General features: G+C 33.7%; 1 protein-coding gene across 1 annotated transcript; it reads left to right on the top strand.

Annotated features, from left to right (window-relative positions):
- The first annotated feature begins 10,217 nt into the window (after window positions 1-10,217).
- On the top strand, window positions 10,218-22,559 carry LOC149180248 (putative cellulose synthase A catalytic subunit 5 [UDP-forming]). Its single transcript, XM_089415988.1, has 14 exons — window positions 10,218-11,000; window positions 11,492-11,687; window positions 13,135-13,349; window positions 13,474-13,576; window positions 13,667-13,859; window positions 13,997-14,263; window positions 14,438-14,783; window positions 14,869-15,006; window positions 15,212-15,337; window positions 15,448-15,660; window positions 15,778-16,060; window positions 16,146-16,342; window positions 20,677-21,027; window positions 21,175-22,559. Exons 1-14 carry the CDS (start codon window positions 10,920-10,922, stop codon window positions 21,763-21,765), a joined length of 3,300 nt encoding a protein of 1,099 aa, XP_089272114.1. The 5' UTR covers window positions 10,218-10,919; the 3' UTR covers window positions 21,766-22,559.
- The last annotated feature ends 295 nt before the right edge of the window (window positions 22,560-22,854 follow it).

Raw genomic sequence — 22,854 nt, 5'->3', positions numbered from 1 at the left:
TAGTATGGTTCTAGAGATTTTTAGGTATTAGGTTGGTACAATAAGATGTAATGATAAATTGTGATAGTCATACTACAATCTTGTTAGCAAAGAACCCAACTTATCATTTGAAGGAAAAGCATATTGACATTCACTATCACTCCAGGAGAGATATGATTGAAGATAAGAAGGTGTTACTAGAAAAAGTGGACATTTTGAATAATGTTGCAGATTCATTAAAAAAATATATGAGCATTGAGAAGTTCTCTTGGTGTAGATAAATTATCGACATTATTTTTCTGGATTGTTGATCATGTACTCCTATGACCCCCTATGTGCAAAGAAAATAAGAAGTGAGAGAATGTTGGGTATGTGTTATATTCTTTGCACAACTAGCTTTGTTTTGGTGGTTTTTGTTAAAAGTGGTTTTATGATCATGGTGATTTTGTAGTTTTGGTTAAGGAACTACAATTGTATTCTAAACCAAGGAAATTTGACTGACAGTTAATGGTTGTTGGGGCACACACACACACACACATATGGAACGAACTATGATTGTATTCTAATCCAGGGAAAATAGATTAGTGGTTCTTGGTTGCTAGGGGATATATATATTGTATTGCCAATCCATTTTCCGTACATTAGAATACAACCATGGTTATATATATATATATATATATATATATATATATATATATATATATATATATATATATATATATATATATATGCTCGTTTTCTTGGTTTTTAGGTTTTGAGGATAAAGTCTCTATGTTAATGCATGTGTTTGCCATTACACCTTTTCTGTTTTAATTAATAATTTGTTTGCAATAATTTTTTGTTCAGAGTTAAAACCTACAAAACTCTCACCAAGATAGGATCCTAGAGCATATTTTAGAGTATTTAGAACCGTGTTTACTTTTATTGTAGTCCCAAAACTATTTTGAATGTAATGCTACTAGCTTTGGCACAACCATTTTGATATAATATATTTTTTTTTGTCTTGGTTAAAAAATGAAAATATTATTAGCCTCAATCCTCTTGAGACTACTTATACTATAAAAACCCTCAAAGGGCCTCAATGATGGATTTTGACAACATAAGCTTACTTAGGATCAAACCCTTTTCTCTCTCCCTTCACCCTTATTTTTATATGAGAAAGGTAGTTTGGGGAGAGAAGAATTTTCTTGGCAAGGGTTGAATAAGATCTATACAAGTAGCCTCATTGTATTTACTTTTGCTCAAAACTTGAAAATCATGAGATTTTACCTTCTTTTTTTCTCTGAAAAAATAAGGTTGATTGTGACATTTAGGTTATAAGGTGCGATTATCTCTTTGATTGCGAATACAACGATGGGAATCCATAATCAAGAGAGAATGTAAGCTCTTTATGGGAAAAAGGATTTTACCAACCCAACATTGAAAATCAAGGGTCATATGAATATCTAGAAATATTAGGTTAGATAAGAATAAACTAACACAAATAATCAAACATTGAACTTGGTATGAGGTGACCAAATTAGCATGGCAACAATACTCTTAAATATGCTTAAATAACTTGTTATTCCCTCCACCCGGTTTCAAATCCCACACGAGACATCTTTGGCCTGTTATGTTAAGAGTCAAGGAGTAGGCTCCCGCGTCCTTGTGGAGTCTCAGTTCTTGCTAAGTCATAAATTATTGGTGTATCTGACTTATAGACTGTTGGATATACCCTTGATATTATAATAGCAACCACTAAATTTAATTCTAAACCTTGCCCAAACCACTGCAACAAATTATCAATTCACTATTAAAAAAATAAAAATAAAATTATTTGCATTCCATTTAATTAGTTTCTATATATATTATTAGATTAAGATATCGTAATTTCTACCACCGACATTGCAAATTAATTTATGGGTCCTCATGAAGGGGGATTCGTACTTTGAATTCGTTTTTTTATGAATCCCGTAATGTTTAGGAACTCATAATGCACATTGACCACGATTGCAACTAACGTTTTTGTAGTGTAAAGATGGAGGATGTACATACCTCAACCTTATAAGTCGTCTAGAAATTGGTTTTTTATAATTAGCAACCACTCACATGATCACATGATTCGAAATTGAAGTGGACCTCTTACCATACATCTGTATGAATCATCAAAGACAAACTTTATTATTTTCATACTGGTTGCCATGCATTAAAAAAGACATACGTACATTATGTAACCGACAATAAAATTTACAAATAAAACAAATAAAACCTTCATAAATTAATTAAAAAACCACAATAGAACCTTACCTTCCATTAGGAAAGGAACCCCCATGCTTAGAATAAGTACCAAGCGTGATCACCCTTAAAAAAATATTAATATTTCCGGAATCTTTAGTTTTGTTGAAGTAAGCATCAATACTTCGCAGCTGAGTTATTCTACACCTAATAAGCCTTGAACATAGGGATATATAAGCTACTTAATAATTGCTTTAATACTCCTAATTGTTTTTAAATTTCTATTTATATTCTTCATTATTTGAGAATCATCTCCAACCACTCTTATTCTTATACCTAATAAGCTCTGAATGTGTACGCATATAGAGATACATCCATTTAATAATGAATTTGAATCATCACTCAATCTTCAATTGATTTAGCAATTGTTACATTATTGAAAGCTATTAAAATAGGGTCATGTATTTCTATTTTAGTTATAGCTTTGAAAGTGATAAGAATATATTTATATTTTAGTTATTTGTTTTTTAAAACATTATTTACATTTTATTAATAACAACACATGTCCTCGTTCAATCTTCAATTGATCAGTGGCTTGGCTCTTACAACTTTGAATGCTATAAAAATATATTATTATATAATTTAGTTATTTATTTTTTAAATGTTATTTAAATTTATTAATAATAAATGTGATAGGATAAACTTTGAATGCGACAAAAGTATATTATTATATATTTTAGTTATCTATTTTTTAAAATGTTCTTTATATTTATCAATAATAAATGTGATAGGATAAAAATGTAAAAAGATAAATATATATAATTATATAAAAGTTGAAATATATAATTTGTATATATTTTTCAAAGAGAGTACTATTAATTTTTTAAACATTAATTTTTAAATGAAATTATACAAAATATTTTAAAATTAAATAATTTTATATTTAATGTTTTAAATAATATATAAATTAATTATTAAAATGAAGTTTCAAATTTTTGTTTAAAAAAATGACGTATATATTGTATATAATTTAATATAAATATTTTTGAATGAATTTTATTAAAAGGAATATGATAGTAAGAAGATTATACAAAACTATAATCTAAGGGATTTTTTTTTTTTTTTTTTATCGGGTTTTATGGGTGTATCTTCTTTTCATCTAAGGGACCACAAACAAGATTGCTAGAATTTTGAAGAAGCATAATGTTCCCTTATCTTTTAGGCCTCTTAGCACCATCCGAAGCTCCTTAGAGTCTATAAAGTACCCGGAGGACCCTACGGTTATGAAGGGTGTTTATGTTATCCCTTGTTCTTGTGGGACCCCATACATTGATGAAACATGCTGCTCTATAAATCAAAGGATTAACGAGCACTTATTTGACATCAAGCATGGGAGGACTTGTTCTTCAGGTTTAGCCGAACATGCAGAGCATTGAGGAGGCCCGGGTAATTGCGAAGATTGCTCACTTTCATCACCGGAAATGGAGGCCATTGAAATTAAAAGGAGGCCTAACAATATTAGGAGAGATGATGACTGGAAAATCAACATGTGTTGGATCCCTGCCCTTTCCTCTTAGCCTTTCTTTATCCTTGTGGTTGTTTTGGTCTCCTTGTTTTCCCTTTGTATTTTATTTTTATTTTTATTTCCCTTTGTATTTTATTTTTATTTTTATTTTTGATTGAATAGTTTTGTAATTATTTTTAGATTTCTACCCCTAGGATTTAGTGTCTCATCTTTGGCCCCTTTTCCTTTGTTTTAGTTTTGTCCCTTTAGTTGTTTTTCCTTTGATTTTATTTATTTTTACTTTCTATCTTTTGACTTTGGATGAAATTAGAATTTTATATATTTTTTGAGTTTTCTTTTATTAATCTTTTCAATTATAATATTTATATCCCATTATCTTTAGTTTTTAATTTTAATTTTACTTTTATTTTTTACCATTTGTAATTTATCTTTTATAAGTTATTCCCTGCCTTGTTTTGAAAATTGGGTAAAATCATATTTTTATTACTTACTCTTTTTATGTTTTATTTAGTTATAATTTTTAGTTTTTTCATTTCCCTTAAACAAGCATAATTTGTATATTAAAATAATATCTTAAATATATTTTTATTATGTCCCATCATTAATCCTTAATCTTATATATTTTATTTATTTGGTTATTAGTTTTTTCCTATCCCTTAGTCCAAGTCAAACATAATTTGTATATTAAAATAATATCTTAAATATATTTTATTTGATTAATTATATTACTATATTAATAATCCTTTACCCAATTTCTGACCTAGTTTAATGTAGCTGTTTCAATTTAGCCATTGGAAGGATTTTCCTCTCTATTTAACTTGCAACCATGATCTCATTCTTCATCTTGTCTTGACAATGAATCATGATGGCTGGTTCGAAAAGCGTTGACAAATGAATCTTTATGTGATTTTCACCTAAAAATATTTCTTTGAAACTTTAGTAGTCATGAGCAGCAAAACAATTCTAAAATATGTGATAGAGAATCTTAGCTTGACCATAATGTTGTTAAGTATCATTAGTGAAGATTAATTGTTAGAGTTGCTAAAAGGCCTAAGATCGAACCTAATTGTTAGAGTTGCTCATGAGCAACAAAACAATTCTAAAATATGTGATAGAGAATCTTAGCTTGACCATAATGTTGTTAAGTATCATTAGCGAAGATTAATTGTTAGAGTTGCTAAGAGGTCTAAGATCAAACCTAGTGGTTGTTGTTATAACACAAGAGTATATCTAATATCTTGTAACCCAGATATACCAGGAGTTTATGACTTAGTAAGGGCGGAGACTCCACGAAGGTGGTGGTGACATTGGGTCAAAAATGCCCTCCCCCCATGGGATTTGAAATTGAGTGGATGTGATAACATCCCATTGTGCCAACCACTTGGTCGTTTCACGACGAGACATAAATGGGGTTTTAAGATCGTGAAAAATAAAGTCAATATATTGTATGTATTGGGGGGAGGTATAAAGCATGAGTTTATAAGTATTAGCATGTATAAAAAGGGCTACCTAGTAAAAATAAGGGTTTTTGATTAGACATAAATGGGGTTTTAAGATTGTGAAAAATAAAGTCAATATATTGTATGTATTGGGGGGAGGTATAAAGCATGAGTTTATAAGTATTAGCATGTATAAAAAGGGCTACCTAGTAAAAATAAGGGTTTTTGATTATTACTGGAAAGATGTATTGGGAGGTGGTTCAACAAGATTTTGGAAGGTATTTATCAGTATCTAGTGAAAGTAAGGGTATTTTTAATATTTCATAAGCATACATGCTATGTTACTTGTTGATTACGTTAGCCTTTTTTTTTTTCCACACAAAAAAATCATATACTTGTTATTCATAGTAGAATCAAAGTATACATTAACAAGTTAGTTTTCAAAGTTGTTGTTAGCCTATCTTAAAGGTTTTTCTATCTATGTTCTTAATGTTATCTAGGTGAATTATACCTTTGTTGTTTTAGGATTATCTTAAAACGTTTATGATGAATTTTTTTTTTTTTAATATCTTTAAAGTTTTCTTACATTTGACAATTCACATTAGATATTTGACGCATAACTAATAGTTTATAGAATTCATCATCAAAGAAACACTTTACAATTTATTTAGTTAAAGGGCTACCTCCTTGAACCTTGATATTAATAAGGCCAAAACCATCATTTTGTTTTTTTAAGTTACACATACTCCAAAGTACCAATGAAAGTGAACATTCCCCTTCAAACTTAGATCATAAAAAAATTATTTCTTAGAGTTGATTGAGTTGTGGATTAATGAATGAGAAATTTTCACTATTGATTTATGTTAAATTCCCAATGAATAATGGACTCCATAGAGTAATATGTCTCAAAATTAGTAATAATTTATTAATTTTAATGGCCAAAATTTAATTTGAACAAATGTGAACAAAATTTGATAATATGTTTAAAAACAATAATATTTAATTTTCAAAGCTTAATATAAACAAGTATAAACAAAATTTGATAATAATTTGGGAGTCTTTAGAGTAACTTGTTCTAATAATAATAATTTATTATATTTAATTCTTAAAATCTAATATATATATTTTTATTATATTTAATTCTCAAAATCTAATATGAAGAAAATTTCGATATAATTTAAGAAAAATTGGGAAATATAAATTCTCTAAAATATAAAAATCATTAATTCATGAAATACACATGCACACCATTAATTCATTCACATCATCGTGCAATCCACTTACCACTTTCCCGCTAACAATGGGTTAAAAAAACATTTTAGGATGACAAACCAGAGATACCATACTAAAACTAAACCTAGTCCATAAAAGACTCGGCCAACTTACGAAAGTTCTCCTCGTTACCTGCCGACACTTTCAATGTTGATGTCGTGGATACTCACATAAAGGGGTTGGGTTGACTCACCCACACATTTTTCAGAAGGGAAAACAACTCGACCGTTTGGCTGTATCATGATGTTGACTATAAAATAATCTTATTAAGAAAAATACATTTAACTTATTTTAAGTAAAGCCAACTAATACTCCGTCCATTCAACCCATTATTCATCACGTTGTTGTTGTAAAATGAAAGGAAACCATGTCATTATTACCTTTCTAAATCAACCTTATACGCGTGTGGGCCCACTTCTGTGTGTTTTTTTTTTCTCCCCCAAAGACGTTGTAGAAGTCCATTTAATTAATTTCATCTAATTCCTTTAGTGTGAACATTACAATGGAAAAAACTTAATTTAGCGATGTGACTTGTGTATTGGACTTGTACCTACAAAATAGGCAGGCCACGTTCTGAACAGATATTTTTCTCCATGTTCTCAAAAGTAACTAACTATATCCTTTGCTTAAGCGTCAATCTTCCATGTATAATGTTAAGTATAATAATTGTTTTTTTGCCCAGTATATAGTTGAATGTGATAAATATTTTTAATGTATTATTTGTATTTTGAAATTTATGAAATAATTATTTATAAAATAATTGGATAGATTTTAGTAAAGTTCATATGTACATTTGAATTTTATTAATATTTTTAAAATTTCTTTATTATTATTAAATATATTTCTTTGTAATAATAATTCTATTATGTTTAGTTGTGATATTAGTATTTATTTTTTATTATAATATTAAAGATTTAATTTTTTTTTTGAGTTCATTATTAAGTGAAGATAGTAATAATTATCACATATTATATAGCTAATGTGTTTTTAGTCTTTTTTTTAGTAAGTAAAAAATAAAATTTGAAATGAATATTATTCACAAATTTAAACTTTTTACTTATTCCTAAATCCATAAATTCAATTTCATCAAAAATCTCTGGTACATATAGAACAAAGGAAACATTTCTCGAAGGTATATTTGATATTAGAGGTTATTTATTATGGAAAAGAATAAACTCTGATTAAAGTAACACTATTTTTTATTTCTTTATCTATTTATTTATTTTTATTATTATTATAAATATTTTTTTGTTTCGGATGGAGACCATTCTTCTCATATTTTGTATATTTTTTTCTTTCTTTTCAACTATTTTTTTTAATACATTTTTACATTTTTAAATTATATAATCATAATTATATTTTTATTTTTAATATATATATATATATATATATATTTGATTGAATTTTTAAAACCAAATTTGAATATACTTTCTTATTTAAAGGGTTTTAATTAATCTTTTAATTTTTATAATATTTTTTTAAAGTTTCATTTTCTTATAAATTTATGAAAAAAACATGAAACAATGAAATTAATATAGAATTTAATTGGTTAAAGAAAGTAAACACAATATTAAATAGTAATTATTTTATTAAATATGGTATACATCAATAATTTTAAAAGTGTTAAAAAGTAAACCATCAATTATACGAAAATCAATAGTTTTAATAGAAGTTCACCATTAAAATGTAAATTTATTAAAAGTTAAAATATTATGGAAGTTAATATATTATTGAGTGAAAGGTAAGTGATGGTAATTAAGAATTAATTTATAAAAATAAAGATGTAAAATTTGCACGAGATGTTTTAATTAATTAATTACTAAATGTTTTTGATTTTTTAGGAAGTTAAAATATTATGGAAGGTAATATATTATTGTGTGAAAGTTAAGTGATGGTAATTAAGAATTAATTTATAAAAATAAAGATATAAAATTTGCACCAGATGTTTTAATTAATTAATTACTAAATGTTTTTGATTTTGATTTTTTAAGGATACTGAATTACAAAAGTACATTAATTTCACCAGATTTTTTATTGTGAATTCAAAAAGAAAAAAACAAAAATGTTGCCTAAAACTTGAAAATGGGAACAGCTTAAATGTAAGGAATAGCAAGAGTGATGAAAAGTTATGTGTGTGGAAATGAGAAACTAGATATTGAACAATGCTCTCTTTTATTGTGCAAAATATTGGTATTTGAAAAATTGAGAAAGTAGAAATGGAATGATACTCTTTTTTTTTTTTTTTTTTTTTTTTAATTACACGAAGTATTGGTAAATTACAAAATAGTTAAAATTGCATATAAAATACTGGTTATCAATAATTTTAAATATAATAAAATTTAGAAAATATTTAACTAATAAATTGATATTAAAAAAATAACACATTTATTGAAAATAAGGTAAATAAGACAACCATTTTATTAAAAGAATAATTTTATAATTTATATTCTTATCATTACAATATTATTATTTTTTATATTAGATTTCTAAAAGTATTATATAATATAAATTTATATAATTTCAATGTCAACTACAAAGGAGTTGTTTTTAATATTTCTTGGATTTCGGAAAAATTTGAAGTGAAATCTTGATTTGTGTTATTTAAACTGGTTTTTATTGTGAAAAACCTTTAGGGCACTTCGATTATGCAGGGGTTACCCATCAAACTTGTGATTTCAATAAATTCCTGTTGGATTTTAGAGAAATTAGAGAGGAAAAACCCACCAACAAAACTTCCAAAAAATCTCTCTAAAAACACCTCAAATTATAAATATCATTATTTTTTATATTAATTAATTATATATATATATTTGGAAAGATATTATATTTAATACAAATTTTGGATCTTTAGAATTATTTATATTGAGTGTGGTAGAAGATTTAATAAAATAAATTTAATTAAACATAATAAGATCTGAAAAATAACCTATATCCAAATGTCAAGATCTCATCATGAAATGTTTGAGGTAAGGTATGTGATTGGGATGAAGGTATAAGTTAAGACAGATCATCATGATGATAAACTTTGAAAATTAATGATGGAGTAGGTAAAAGCCAATCAATTTGATGGGTATAGCATGTTGTTTTTTGCAAGATGGCAACCATTTTTTTTCCCTTTCAGAATACTTAGCTATTTATAATATTAAATTCAATAAGCCTCTGGGCTATATTTATTCCACGAACAAAATAAGATATAAAAATATATTTATTATTATTACAACATTAATATCAACTTTATAATTTACCATAATACAAAATATATATATATATTTTTAATTTTTACCCTAATACAAAATATTTTTTCATTTTTACCGATCTGAATCGTCAGAAAAATGTGGATGTATTTACCTAAATAAAAATTTGTGAATACAATGAAGAGAAGCGAGATGGAGCGAAAGTATTTGCTATTAATACTCTGCGACGCAATGCAATCGCCAGTAACGCGGAAGCAACGAAAGCAAAACAGGTGAAACGGAATTTTATCAAAATGGGTGCCAGCTAGACACTCCCCACCTCCTCATTTTTAAATTATTAAATCTGAAAAAGTAAAAAAACTGAAAGTGACGAGGAAGAAGCCGACGGCAAGACGCGGACGGGTTCGAACCCCGGGTAGAGGGGGGTTTGACCGGCGCAGGGAGCGGACCGCAGTTAACACATACGGGCTGCCCGACTGCCAGTTGGAGATAGCGACAGGCAGAGGCAAAGGGGAAAAAATGGGAGCCACGGGGATTGCATGGAGGGCTAGCGTTAGATCCTAAGGATTTTGCAGCATTGGCTTCCAGATCTATACATAAGCTGCCTTTCTCCATTCTTTAACTTCACCCACACTCTTCTGCTTTTCTTTTCTCGCGTTACCCACCTGGCTTTTGTCTTTAAAAACATATTCACGGATTCGGTAGAGCCCGGGAGGAAAGCAAAATGAGGCACAGCCACGCGGTTGTGTCAAACCAGTTGTACTGATTTTGTGGGAGGGCTGTACAGCTAGTTTAGATTTGGTGGTGGTGGGTTTTCCTACTCGGGCAGGAAATCGTGGGTGGGTTTGTGCATTTTTCGGGGGGTGTGAATTTGTTTGCAGGGCTGGCATCCATAGTGAGCGAGGGGAAGGGGAAACTACAAGGGAAACAGCAAGAGTTACTCGGCATTTGGGCACGTTGTGGGACCAATAGGTCTGGACAGCAAAGTGGAGATATAAGAAAAGTTCTGGGCGAAAAAAATAGGATAGTGTTCCAGATCCCCCTTCCACTGCATTTTTATACATAGCTCACTATCAGGGGCTCAGCTCACAGATTCTTTGTATTAGGATTTATTTTTTGGTTCAGATTAGACCAGATCTGATCAGACATGTTTCCTGATCTTGAAAAGTTGCCTTAGAGTGGAGGTCAGGTCTTGGAAAGATTTTCAGGGGCATTGCTTTTGCTCTACTATCACAAAGCCAGAACAACAGGGGGGGTGTTATATTGATTGCATACGGAAGTGGATAAGGGTTGAATATGGAGGCCAGCGCTGGGCTGGTTGCTGGCTCTCACAACAGAAACGAGCTTGTTGTCATCAGGCCTGATCGCGAAGTTGGGGTAAGCGGGTTTCGCTGTCCGAATACTTGGTAGCTACTGCTAAACAATGTCTGATGGAAAACCCATTTTGCCACTCTGCAATGTAGGAAGAAAAAGCTGTGTTTTTAGCAAGATCTGCACATTGCTTCTTATCTCAAGCCTGTTTGGGCACACACCATTTCCGCTGATTGCTGATTGCTCAGAAAGTAGAACAAGCACAGCCACATCTCTCTACCCAGAATCAAATTTCTCCTAATGTTATGATAGAAATGGATGATAGATATTCGAGGGAGGGGATTTTACTATCCCATTGTCAGTTTTCTCCGATGTGCAGTCAGTTCATCACATCTAGAATCAAAACTATGGCTTTTGGGTAGTGGGTGTTTTATTTTGGGGGACTGCATTACCTATTTGCTAGCAGCAGGATCTCTTCACATTTTCATCAATAGGCATATTCTTGTCTTGGAAGAGTATACAGGGTCTAATGTAACAAACTGTGCTTTGTTTTGCAGCCGAAGCCATTACAGCATTTGAGTGGCCAAACATGCCAGATTTGTAGCGATGAGATTGGTCTCACAGTCGATGGAGAGCTTTTTGTGGCCTGCAATGAGTGCGCATTCCCAATATGCCGGCCCTGCTATGAGTATGAACGCAGCGACGGCAATCAGGTCTGCCCTCAATGTAAAACCAGATACAAGAGGCATAAAGGTTAGATTTTGTTCTCTTATTTCGTTTCTGGTCACTATTCATATTACTTATCTATATACTAGTTTTTTTGTTTGTTACACAGTGTTCGATAATGCACACTTGTTGAGATCCAGGGACATTCCCTCTGTGTCTTGTATACACGGTGTATGCACTTCGTTGGTCTGAAAGCCTATATAGTTTTACATAGGAGAGGAATGAGGTGATAATTAACTTTTAATCCTGTAATGCAGACAGATAAATATATACTGTGGAAACCATTATAAGCTTTGAAGGAAAAATGAAATAATATATCTTAAAAGGGATCCGTCTGCAATGCATCTCATACGGGAACGTCCGATCTTATTGCTCTTGGGTCTGTCTTTCTATATCTCGAATGTTCACTTAAAAAAAAAACAATTATCTGCAAAATTATGAGAATTCCATTAAATTTTTGGAAATGGCATTATAATATCTGGGGGCTTAACAACAACGTTTTTAAATATCCAATTGCGTTTAGGATATCTGTGCAAAGCCATATTTTCCTTTTCAATGTTGGTCGTGCAGGCAGGCAGGCGAGCTTCCACGTGGTCCTTCAGGAGTGGTTAAATTTAATCTGGACAGTTTACATGCCTCTGTTTAGTTTTACTATCATAATATTCATCCCTGTTTCTTGAGACTTGGGCACCTGCCTTTGAGTCCAGTCCCCCTATATCTAGCAATATTACTACTGAAAATTGAAATTAAAAAAATTCTTCCATTTGTCCTGAATTCTTTGCAAGCAGAAGATTCTTGATTGAGTGGAGGTCCACTAATGCCTAAGTAATCTTGTTGTGAAACTAGACAAATTAAACTCCATTTCAACAGTCAGTAGTGATGTACATTAGCAATGTGCTTTGGGCGGGCAGGTTACCATGTGGTCCTCCGGGAGTGGTTAAATTTAATTTGGGCAGTTTACATGCCTTTGTTTAGTTTTACCATTAGAATTTTAATTCTTACTGATCCCGTGAGACTTGAGTACGTATGCCTTTGAGCCCCCCTTTATCTATCAATATTACTCTTGAAATTTGAAACCCAAAATTGCTTTTATTTGTTCTGCATTCTTTGCAAGCAGAAGATATTTTGATCCAGTGGAGTTCTGTTTTAGAACTTTTGGTGTGAAACAAGCACATTGAACTCCATTTCTAGCAATATTACTCTTGAAATTTGAAACCCAAAATTGCTTTTATTTGTTCTGCATTTTTTGCAAGAAGATTTTTGATCCTGTGGAGTTCAACTATTGTTTTAAAACTTTTGGTCTCAAACTAAACACATTAAACTCCATTTCAACACTCAGTAATGATCTACATTGGCAATTTTCTTTGGATGAATGGTTTCACTGTCGTAAAGACGTAGTTCTGCTTGACTGGAATTTTCACAGTTTAATGTGTTTTGGATTATCTCTTAATAGTTTTAGCATGCCACTCTACAGGAAGTCCGAGAGTCGAGGGAGATGAGGACGAGGATGATGTGGATGATTTAGAAAATGAGTTTGATTTTGGGGATCGTGATAAGCAAGATATGCAGTACAGTGTGGAGTCCATGCTTCATGGGCATATGAGCTATGGCCGGGGAGGGGATATGGAAATGCCTCAAGTAAGGCAGACAATGTTGCCGCAAGTCCCATTGCTTACAAATGGCCAGATGGTAATGAACCTCGTAAAATGTCCAAGCCTATGAACTGCACTCTTCAATTTCTTCTGACAGACAAATTTATTTCATTTTAAGTTTCTACTTTATTTTTTGCTGATTTTGTTTTGATGCAATACAGGATCCTGGAATACCTCCTGAACATCATGCCCTGATTATACCTCAATTTATGGGAGGAGGGAAACGAGTTCATCCTCTTCCCTACGGGGATTCAAACTTTCCAGGTGGGTTACAACTGACATGCCAATGTTCATTTAAAATAATTTTTTTCTTGATATCTTAGCTTATATTTGCAAGTGTTTTCTTGTTTCCAGTACAACCAAGGTCAATGGATCCTACAAAGGATTTGGCAGTTTATGGATATGGAAGCGTAGCCTGGAAAGAGCGGGTTGAGAATTGGAAGAGGAGGCAGGATAAAATGCAGGTTATGAGGAGTGATGGAGGAATGCTACCAGGAGGGAAGGATGGGGATCCCGATGGCAATGGAGATGGACCTGATCTACCTCTGTATGATAAACACTTTAACAATCATATTTGTTTAATTGGATATTACTTAGATTGTATCTGTTATTTAATTATTGAAAGCCTTAAGCAATTTTCTGTGCCTTATTATCACTGCACTAATACTTTGTCCAATTTAATAGGATGGATGAAGCAAGACAGCCTTTGTCAAGAAAGCTGCCAATCCCCTCGAACAGAATAAATCCATACAGAATGATTATCATTATTCGGCTTGTAGTTCTGGGCTTCTTTTTCCAATATCGAATTCTTCATCCTGTCACAGATGCATACGCGTTGTGGTTGACTTCAGTCATCTGTGAAATATGGTTTGCACTTTCCTGGATCCTTGATCAGTTTCCAAAATGGCTTCCCATTGAACGGGAAACATATCTAGACAGATTATCATTGAGGTACATGACTGCAATTGGAATTTGTTTCTTGTTTTAGCAGATTAATCTTATAACATCATATTCTGTATAATGATGTAAAGCTTGTTGCCACTTGAAACATGTTATTCTGATACAAATAGACAAAACAACACACCAATTCTATTTTGTTTCTAAGAGTTTTGCCCTGGTTCCCAGGTATGAAAAGGAGGGTCAACCCTCTCGTCTTGCTGCGGTTGATCTATTTGTCAGTACTGTTGATCCATTGAAGGAACCTCCTTTAATCACTGCAAACACTGTGTTATCTATCCTTGCAGTGGATTATCCTGTAGACAAAGTTTCCTGTTATGTTTCAGATGATGGTGCAGCCATGCTAACATTTGAAGCCCTATCTGAAACTTCAGAGTTTGCAAAGAAGTGGGTTCCTTTCTGTAAGAAGTTTAACATTGAGCCCCGTGCACCAGAGTGGTACTTTGTTCAGAAGATAGACTATCTCAAGGACAAAGTACAACCTTCCTTTGTGAAAGAACGGAGGGCAATGAAGGTTTGTAGCCCTAAACATGTTTGGATTGAATGGAAGTTGTCGCTTTGGCAAATATCTGAAACCACCCTTGCTCATTGATTTACAGAGAGAGTATGAAGAATTCAAGGTTCGTATTAATGCTTTGGTAGCTAAAGCACAGAAGGTTCCAGATGAAGGCTGGACAATGCAGGATGGAACTCCTTGGCCTGGAAACAATGTGCGGGACCATCCAGGAATGATTCAGGTTTGTACTTGGCTGTTTGTCGCAGCAAAGTTTGATTGAGAGCATTCTTACATAAGACTTCTAATACATAGTTTTGAAACTTAGGGAGGACCTAGTTGAAATTTTGAGTTTTCTTTTACATAATTTTTGGCTTTCTTCTGTACACATGCTTGCTATTGCCATATAAACTTTTTAGACTGTTATATAAGTCTTTGACACGTTGCAGGTATTTTTGGGTCATAGTGGTGGGCACGACACTGATGGGAATGAACTGCCTCGCCTGGTCTATGTTTCACGTGAAAAGAGGCCTGGATTCAATCACCATAAGAAGGCTGGTGCAATGAATGCTTTGGTATAATTTCCATCCTTTGTTTGATTGGGAATTTTCTCTTTCTAATTTTGTGAGTAAATTTTAAATAGGGATTTAAACTGATTTCATTTTTGGCTTAATTATGAGTCTAGGTGCGGGTGTCAGCAGTTTTGACAAATGCTCCATATCTTTTAAATGTGGATTGCGATCATTATATAAACAACAGTAAAGCAATTCGTGAATCAATGTGTTTCATGATGGATCACACATTGGGAAAGAAGGTCTGCTATGTGCAGTTCCCTCAGAGGTTTGACGGTATTGATTGGCATGATAGATATGCCAATCGCAATACTGTGTTCTTTGATGTAAGTATGTTCTGTTAATGATTTAGGTTTCAAAAATCTTGTTTGTTATGCTATATAGTGCCATTGAAATGTGGCTTGTGCGCTGTTGCAATTGCTAAGAAAATCCTCTCTGTGCAGATAAACATGAAAGGTCTGGATGGAATACAGGGACCTATATATGTTGGTACAGGTTGTGTTTTCCGAAGACAAGCTCTCTATGGATATGATGCACCCAAAAAGGAGAAGGCCCCTGGAAATACATGCAACTGCTGTCCAAAATGGTGCTGCTGTGGGTGTTGTCTGTCACGGAAGAAAAACAGGAAAACAAAACCAAAGCAAGAGAAGAAAAAGAAGAAATCAAAGCGCAATGATACCTCTTCACCTATTTTTAATTTAGAGGACATAGAAGAGGGAGTTGAAGGTAAGTTTATTGCCCTTTAATTTTTGGCAGAGTGTTTTTGGTCTCTAAGGATTGTTACCTGATATTTAAGTTTATTCTGCTGCAGGGATAGACAGTGAAAAATCATCATTGATGTCTCAAAAGAATTTTGAAAAGAGATTTGGGCAGTCACCTGTATTTGTTTCATCTACTCTTTTGGAGAATGGTGGTGTACCAAAAAATGCAACTCCAGCATCCCTCTTGAATGAGGCCATTCATGTTATAAGCTGTGGTTACGAAGATAAAACAGAATGGGGAAAAGAGGTAAAGCACATTCACATATGTTCTATTGTTTATGAGCTTCACATTTGTTTGTATCTGGGTTTGTGCTTGCTTTAACTCTTCCAAAATGATTTCCAAGGTAGTCAATGTGTGATTCCTGGATGGTCTTTTCCTTTGTTTACCTTGCCGATGTACACAAGTGTTTACCTCAAACCAAGAAACTATTATCAGGAACCACATATGGTCATGAAGCTACATAATAGGAATTCGACATGCCTCGGCAAATCTACCAAAATAGTTGTGCAACTTTTTTAAGCTGTCAAACCAAACCCCGCTATTTCTTGTAGTGATGACAAATGTGGTAAGTACAGCCCACACCATGGCGTCAGAACATGTTACATTGTGTTGCACCAAACATGTATTATGTATACCTCTGTAAATCTATAACACATTTGGTGTGGTTATGGTTCAACAGAATTAGATTATTTATGGATTTTAGTGCTTGGTGATTAGCTAACAACAAAATTTCTCTTTACAGTCAAAACTCCCAAAATTTAAAGGTTGAAGCGTCATATAAAGATGATCATCCTATGTTAAATACATCCTTATCATTCAAATCTTCACAACGACATGCAGGTTGCATGCCATCTTGAGTCAACACACCCCTTACACCCAATCTTGCAGGATAACATTCAACACAGAACACTTTTGCAAAGTCAGGCACTACTAAATATAAGTTATCACCATTTTCTTTGATAACTCAAAGGTCCCTCAAGCTGCACTTGTCCAGACAAACTACCTCCCCTGGTAGCATGCAGGGGGGGCGTAAACACAATTAATCATTTAATGACATTTTGTTGAAGTTATAAAACCATGAAACTCATCTTAGTGATGGTTTTTTTTCTGCTGGTCACTTGAGGATAGCGTTTGCCCATAATTCCATAACACATAGAAAAATGTTTATACTTGCCCATAAAATCACAAAACCTTTATAGGTTAGCACGTTGTTGAAAAAGTTTTATTTTCTAGATTTGGTATACAATTTTTTCTTCCATAAAACATCAAGATTACAATACTTTAATGCATCAAATATTTCCTCCCATTTTGCTTTTCGACTGAACAGCATAATATTTTCTTTTAACCAAACAGTATAATGTTATCGAGGGTCATAATGACATTTGTCAGTAGATTTCAAAAAAACGTTGATGGAACTCTAAGCCTCTTCTGATGACGGACCTGCTTTAGGGTTTAAAAGTGTTTTTTTTTTGTGAAAAAAGAAAGAACAAAAGAGAGTGAAACTTATCACCGCAGATTCATCCCTCTGATAATTCACAACTGTGGAAAAATGATTCATGTTAGCCATGTTTGGTAAGGGAAGTGATATTTAATGGTGATATTATTCAGAGATCTAAAGTCGATGCAATATGCTACCTGCCATTTACCATCTTTCTTGGGTGCCAATTGCTTGTATGTGCTCTGACACGTTCGTTCTTCCTTTTTATGTCCTTTCTTTAACGGATCATTAGTTTGTTATCTTTTCTTTATTTTCAAATGGGTTCAATCTGTATCACACTCGAGTAGGTAGCTTCTGACCCTAGTATGAGGCTTATTGGATGTGGGATCCCTCTAAATGGTGGTAGTTCTGCAGGTGAATTCTGTAGTTGTTGCTTTGTGTGAAGTGAGGTGCATTACACAGTCCAGTATGAGGGAGAACTGTAATGTTCACGTGTAATGCTGTTGTGACATGCGGCATAAGTTGGCCGAATATACTATTTAAAAACAGCTTTAAAGAAAAGAACAACGTAACAACTTGGTATGGAGGAGATTTTTTTTTTTGATTCATCTCGGCACTTGATGGATCTGGAGTTAAGATGTATCTACACCAGTGATATCTAAAAACTTCTTCAACAGCTCCTCCAGTTGAATTAGTACTAGCTTTTGAAAATCACGATATAGCAAGTCTTCGTTGCTTTTTTATTCAAGTACATGGGTGAGGTGTATTCACTGCAACTACCCTTTTACGGTTTTACCCTATGTGGCATGGGAATCGGTCCCCACACTTGGGGGCTTTCCCTGGGGTTCCCATTTCCTAGTGTACAGGGGGATGGGTAGGGGATATCTCCTCTTGGCCTGGGACAGCCTTGTGTATTCGTATGTCCCCAGTGCACCTGAGGGTTTGCCTGCCAGAATTGGGGATGTCTGGTTATATCACCTTAGTCTGCTTTTCCCCAACAAGTGCCAAAACAGGCCTGTAATAGGGCTGTCCTGCTGTCTACCTTGACCAAGCCTGTCAGTCCTTATGGGGCCAGCTTGGCAAATGAAGAAAAAATGAAGCAGAAGAAGAAAAAAAACTAACCTTTAGCCCAACAATGGGAATATACACCTGCACCATTCTTCCAAGCATTTGACTTGTTTTGGAGGCAAGAAGAGAATTGTAGTTGGTCTGCTAAATGCACAAACAAACCGGAAAGTGACCCACTCTTATTATTTTGCCTTTCAAGTGTGCTTAGCTTCAGTCTTTGGAGACTGTCATGTTCGAGATTCAAAGATTTGCGTTGGAGATTTGAAGTGGATAGTGAGTTTGCACAGGTCACAATATACCAGTTTAGGCATTTTGCCATTTTGGACTATGTATGTAGTATGCACACAGTTGCTCTTATTACATAAATTATCGTTTTAGTTTTTCTTTGATCTTTTTTAGTTTTTAGTATAATTATTTATAGAAATAATGATTAGTATGTACAATGTATTATACTTCATTTTTTGAAATTTCTAGGTAGTATTTTGAGAGTTTTGAATATTTCTTCGATTCTATTTGAGAATATTCATTTTCTTGTCAAAGGGGGCTATATTGATTGGAGAAGTGGAGTTGTTGCCATTCATCCCCCACTAAGATTTGATCCCACCCAGAGACATGCTTGCTTCTTGTGGTCCTTCTTGCCTTCGCAAGCTGACCATTCCATTTGTTTGGGGCCAGATGCAAGTCCCTGGTTACCTTGGTGGGATATGTATCATCACACCCCCCCCCACCCTCCCAGTCAGAACATCTCAGCTGAAGGATAGCTTCTGTAGCTTGTGAGATGTATCTGCTTCATTGTAATATCCCAATGTTGGAACGGTATAGCCTGCACATGTTGACTGGAAGCATCGAGCAAAAAAATAAAAAGAATTTTCATTTTTAATTTTTTTGTCACCCCTTCTTGCCATTCCCTAAAATTTGGAGGGAACTTTCCAGCTGTACCTGAAACTCCCCCCAACCCCCAATCTTGAAAACCCATGCAGCTTAGGTTTCCTTACAATTTACGTGACTTTAAAGTTTATATCTGTTCTTCATCATTATGAATAACATTACAATCAAAATACCAGATCCTCAAAATAAGTGACATTCATCCATAGGTACTTCTTCTGTTTATCCTATCGTCAGTGTTATATGGTTCCACCAGTTGATTTTTATCAATTTATTACTGTTTCTTAGCTTTTGCTACAGCTTACGTATATGCTCTTGGAGGCACCTCTTCATTCTCTCAAGGTCTACTGTAAACCAAAGTGGACATATGTAGTCATGCCTCTTGCCTGTACTTTGAAGTGTAGATCAATAAAGCTTTGCACTACAAAATCTGTGTGTGGCTTGGTTCTATATTTAAATTGAAATACGTGTGAGGGAAACATGCTCAGGAATCACAACGCATCAATTAGTTAGAAAATTGAGACATGGGTAAAATATGATGCAACATCCATCTCAAACTGATGTCGATAAAATAACAGAGCAGATTTGTGAAGCCTTTCTTTTGGCTTGCACCGATACCAAGCCTGCATAAATTGTTGTCAATTTTTCTTGCCAACATTGTCAAAGCATTGGGCTGGGACACACTGTCCCCATGACACCCATGGGATTTTGATGGAGACGTTTTTCTTTGATTAGATTTAGACGTAGTTGAGATTGCCGTGCATGAATATCATGTTTTTAAATCTTTATTCAAATGTTGGTTAGACCGGAGATGGAAATAACCTTTTTGGTGTGATTGTGAGGTTGTTGGTTTGAATTATATTGCTGAAAAATCTTTGCTCCCCTATTTTCTTGTTATCAACTCGTAAAAGTATTCAGCATCGAAAAATTATTAGGGGAGTCAATGTAGGTTGACTAATTAAGAAACTTCAGAGTTAAAACCAAGCTCAATTATTCAAATCATAAAGATTTAAGTTTAATGATGTGCTTTCCATTTCGATTGAACATTTTATAGGAATTAAGATATGAATTTTTAGATTATAATTCATCGTTTAAATTCTTTTGGGAGTGGTCAGGCTTATTTAAAATCATGCTAGTATCTAATGCTTATGTTGGGACACTGACCATGGTTGCTGATCTCTGGCTTTAGGTTGGGTGGATATATGGTTCAGTCACAGAGGATATTTTGACTGGTTTCAAAATGCACTGCCATGGATGGCGTTCTATTTACTGTATCCCTTTAAGACCAGCATTCAAGGGATCTGCTCCAATTAATCTCTCAGATCGGCTCCATCAAGTGTTGCGTTGGGCTCTTGGATCAGTAGAAATTTTCCTGAGCAAGCATTGCCCCATTTGGTATGGATACGGAGGCGGGTTGAAATGGCTGGAAAGACTGTCTTATATAAACGCAACTGTGTATCCATTGACATCCTTACCCTTGTTAGCTTATTGTACCTTGCCTGCTGTATGTTTGCTCACTGGAAAATTTATAATTCCAGAGGTATTTATCCTTACCATGACTTGTATTTTTTTTGATTTGAGCTAGCATCAATAATCATGTGTTTTGCGGTATCCTTCGTTGTTGTTAGTATATTCATAATGTTTCAGCATCCGAATACATATTGATGATTCTGGCCTGTGTCTGCAGATTAGCAATTATGCTAGTTTGTGGTTTATTGCTCTCTTTGTGTGTATCATTACAACTGGTGTTTTGGAGATGCGATGGAGTGGGGTTGGTATTGATGATTGGTGGAGAAATGAGCAGTTTTGGGTGATTGGGGGCGTGTCAGCCCATCTTTTTGCTCTCTTTCAAGGATTGCTGAAGGTACTTGCTGGTGTCGACACAAATTTCACTGTAACATCTAAAGGAGGAGATGATGGAGAGTTTTCAGAACTCTATTTATTCAAGTGGACAAATCTCTTGATCCCCCCAACAACATTACTTGTAATTAATATTATTGGTGTGGTTGCTGGGGTATCTGATGCTATTAACAATGGTTATGCTTCATGGGGTCCTTTGTTTGGGAAAATGTTCTTTGCATTCTGGGTGATTGTACATCTATATCCTTTCCTGAAAGGTTTGATGGGGAAGCAGAATCGCACACCTACAATTGTAATTGTCTGGTCTGTTCTTCTTGCTTCTCTTTTCTCACTTATCTGGGTTCGGATTAATCCATTCATTAGTAGGTCAGATGGACCCGTGCTGGAAGAATGTGGCTTAGACTGCAATGATTATTAAGGTGTTTGAGCAAATGCTGATTCCAGATGTCACTTGAGAGCTGTCCAGAATTTTATGTCACAAAATATTCAGTTCTTCTGCTTTGGAGAACAGACCAGAATGTTGAGTTCTCATAAAATGTGACAACTCAACAGTAGCACAGTGTAGGCAACTAGCCCATGAGATTTGTAGATTGTGGGAAAAAGGGCAGTTTCTGCAAGTCTTGCCAGGTAAACAAAGAATATTGGTGCAGGTCCAAGGGTGGTGCCAAATCTTGATAAGGCAAAGGCAAAGGCTTGCCCTCTGTAGTTTATTGTTATCAAAGTATTCTTTGATGTCTTAGTGAAGTAGACAGTTATACCTTCGTTTGGTGAAATTTCTCTTACAAGTGGTCGAAGATTTTTTTAGGCAATCACAAAACAGAACTCATGGTTCTACTAGTTTGTGAAAGGCGTCAACATTGTGCATATTTATTCAATTGACCTGGCATTTATTTCTTTACAATAAAGGGCAGATTTTTGCCTTCCTTTGTCATATATGCAAGGAAGTAAGAGGGGCCATTAATTGGCTGACTGTATCGTTACTGCTGTTAGATTAGTGTAGCTTTTTGGAGTAGATGGTGCTTGTTTGGTGTCTTAAATTTGGTTGTCCGGGGCAGTGATATCTGGGGCAATCACAGATTGTAACTTTTATGGCTACGGGTCAGTTTCGGATTCTCCTGATTTATTATGGCGAGAACCTAACTATCTCGCTACTGGACACTCTTGCTATTTAACATATAAATTCTAGAAATAAGATTGATTTATTCATCATAACCAGATAGTTGTCTATTGTATTTTTATGCTATGTGCGACATAGAAATTTTAGCAATGAGATTGATAAGTTCATTACAACTGGATAGTTCTTTATTTATGTCTATGCCATGGGTAACTTGCATTAACAATCTGCGGTCTTCTAGCTTAAGTGTACCTAAGCTGTTTCATTTCTGTTATTGTTGTAAAGCACAACTTCAGTAATATTGAATCTGTTTAGCAAGCTTTCAAGGATTGCTTTTTGACCATATCTTGTTGTATGTGCTAATGTGAATTGCAAGTTGATATGACTTTTTAT

The sequence above is a fragment of the Pinus tabuliformis genome, chromosome 3_2 (assembly GCF_031772625.1).
Source record: "Pinus tabuliformis cultivar Carrire ecotype Pingquan chromosome 3_2, CPIR1, whole genome shotgun sequence".
Taxonomy (NCBI): domain Eukaryota; kingdom Viridiplantae; phylum Streptophyta; class Pinopsida; order Pinales; family Pinaceae; genus Pinus; species Pinus tabuliformis.
This window is presented reverse-complemented; position numbering and strand designations above follow the sequence as displayed.

Coding starts and splice junctions, on each gene's coding strand:
- LOC149180248 (XM_089415988.1), top strand. CDS start 10,920: ATGGAGGCCAGCGCTGGGCTGGTTGCTGGCTCTCACAACAGAAACGAG. Junction 14,784..14,868: donor AAGAACGGAGGGCAATGAAG/GTTTGTAGCCCT, acceptor ATTGATTTACAG/AGAGAGTATGAAGAATTCAA. Junction 16,343..20,676: donor AAACAGAATGGGGAAAAGAG/GTAAAGCACATT, acceptor CTCTGGCTTTAG/GTTGGGTGGATATATGGTTC.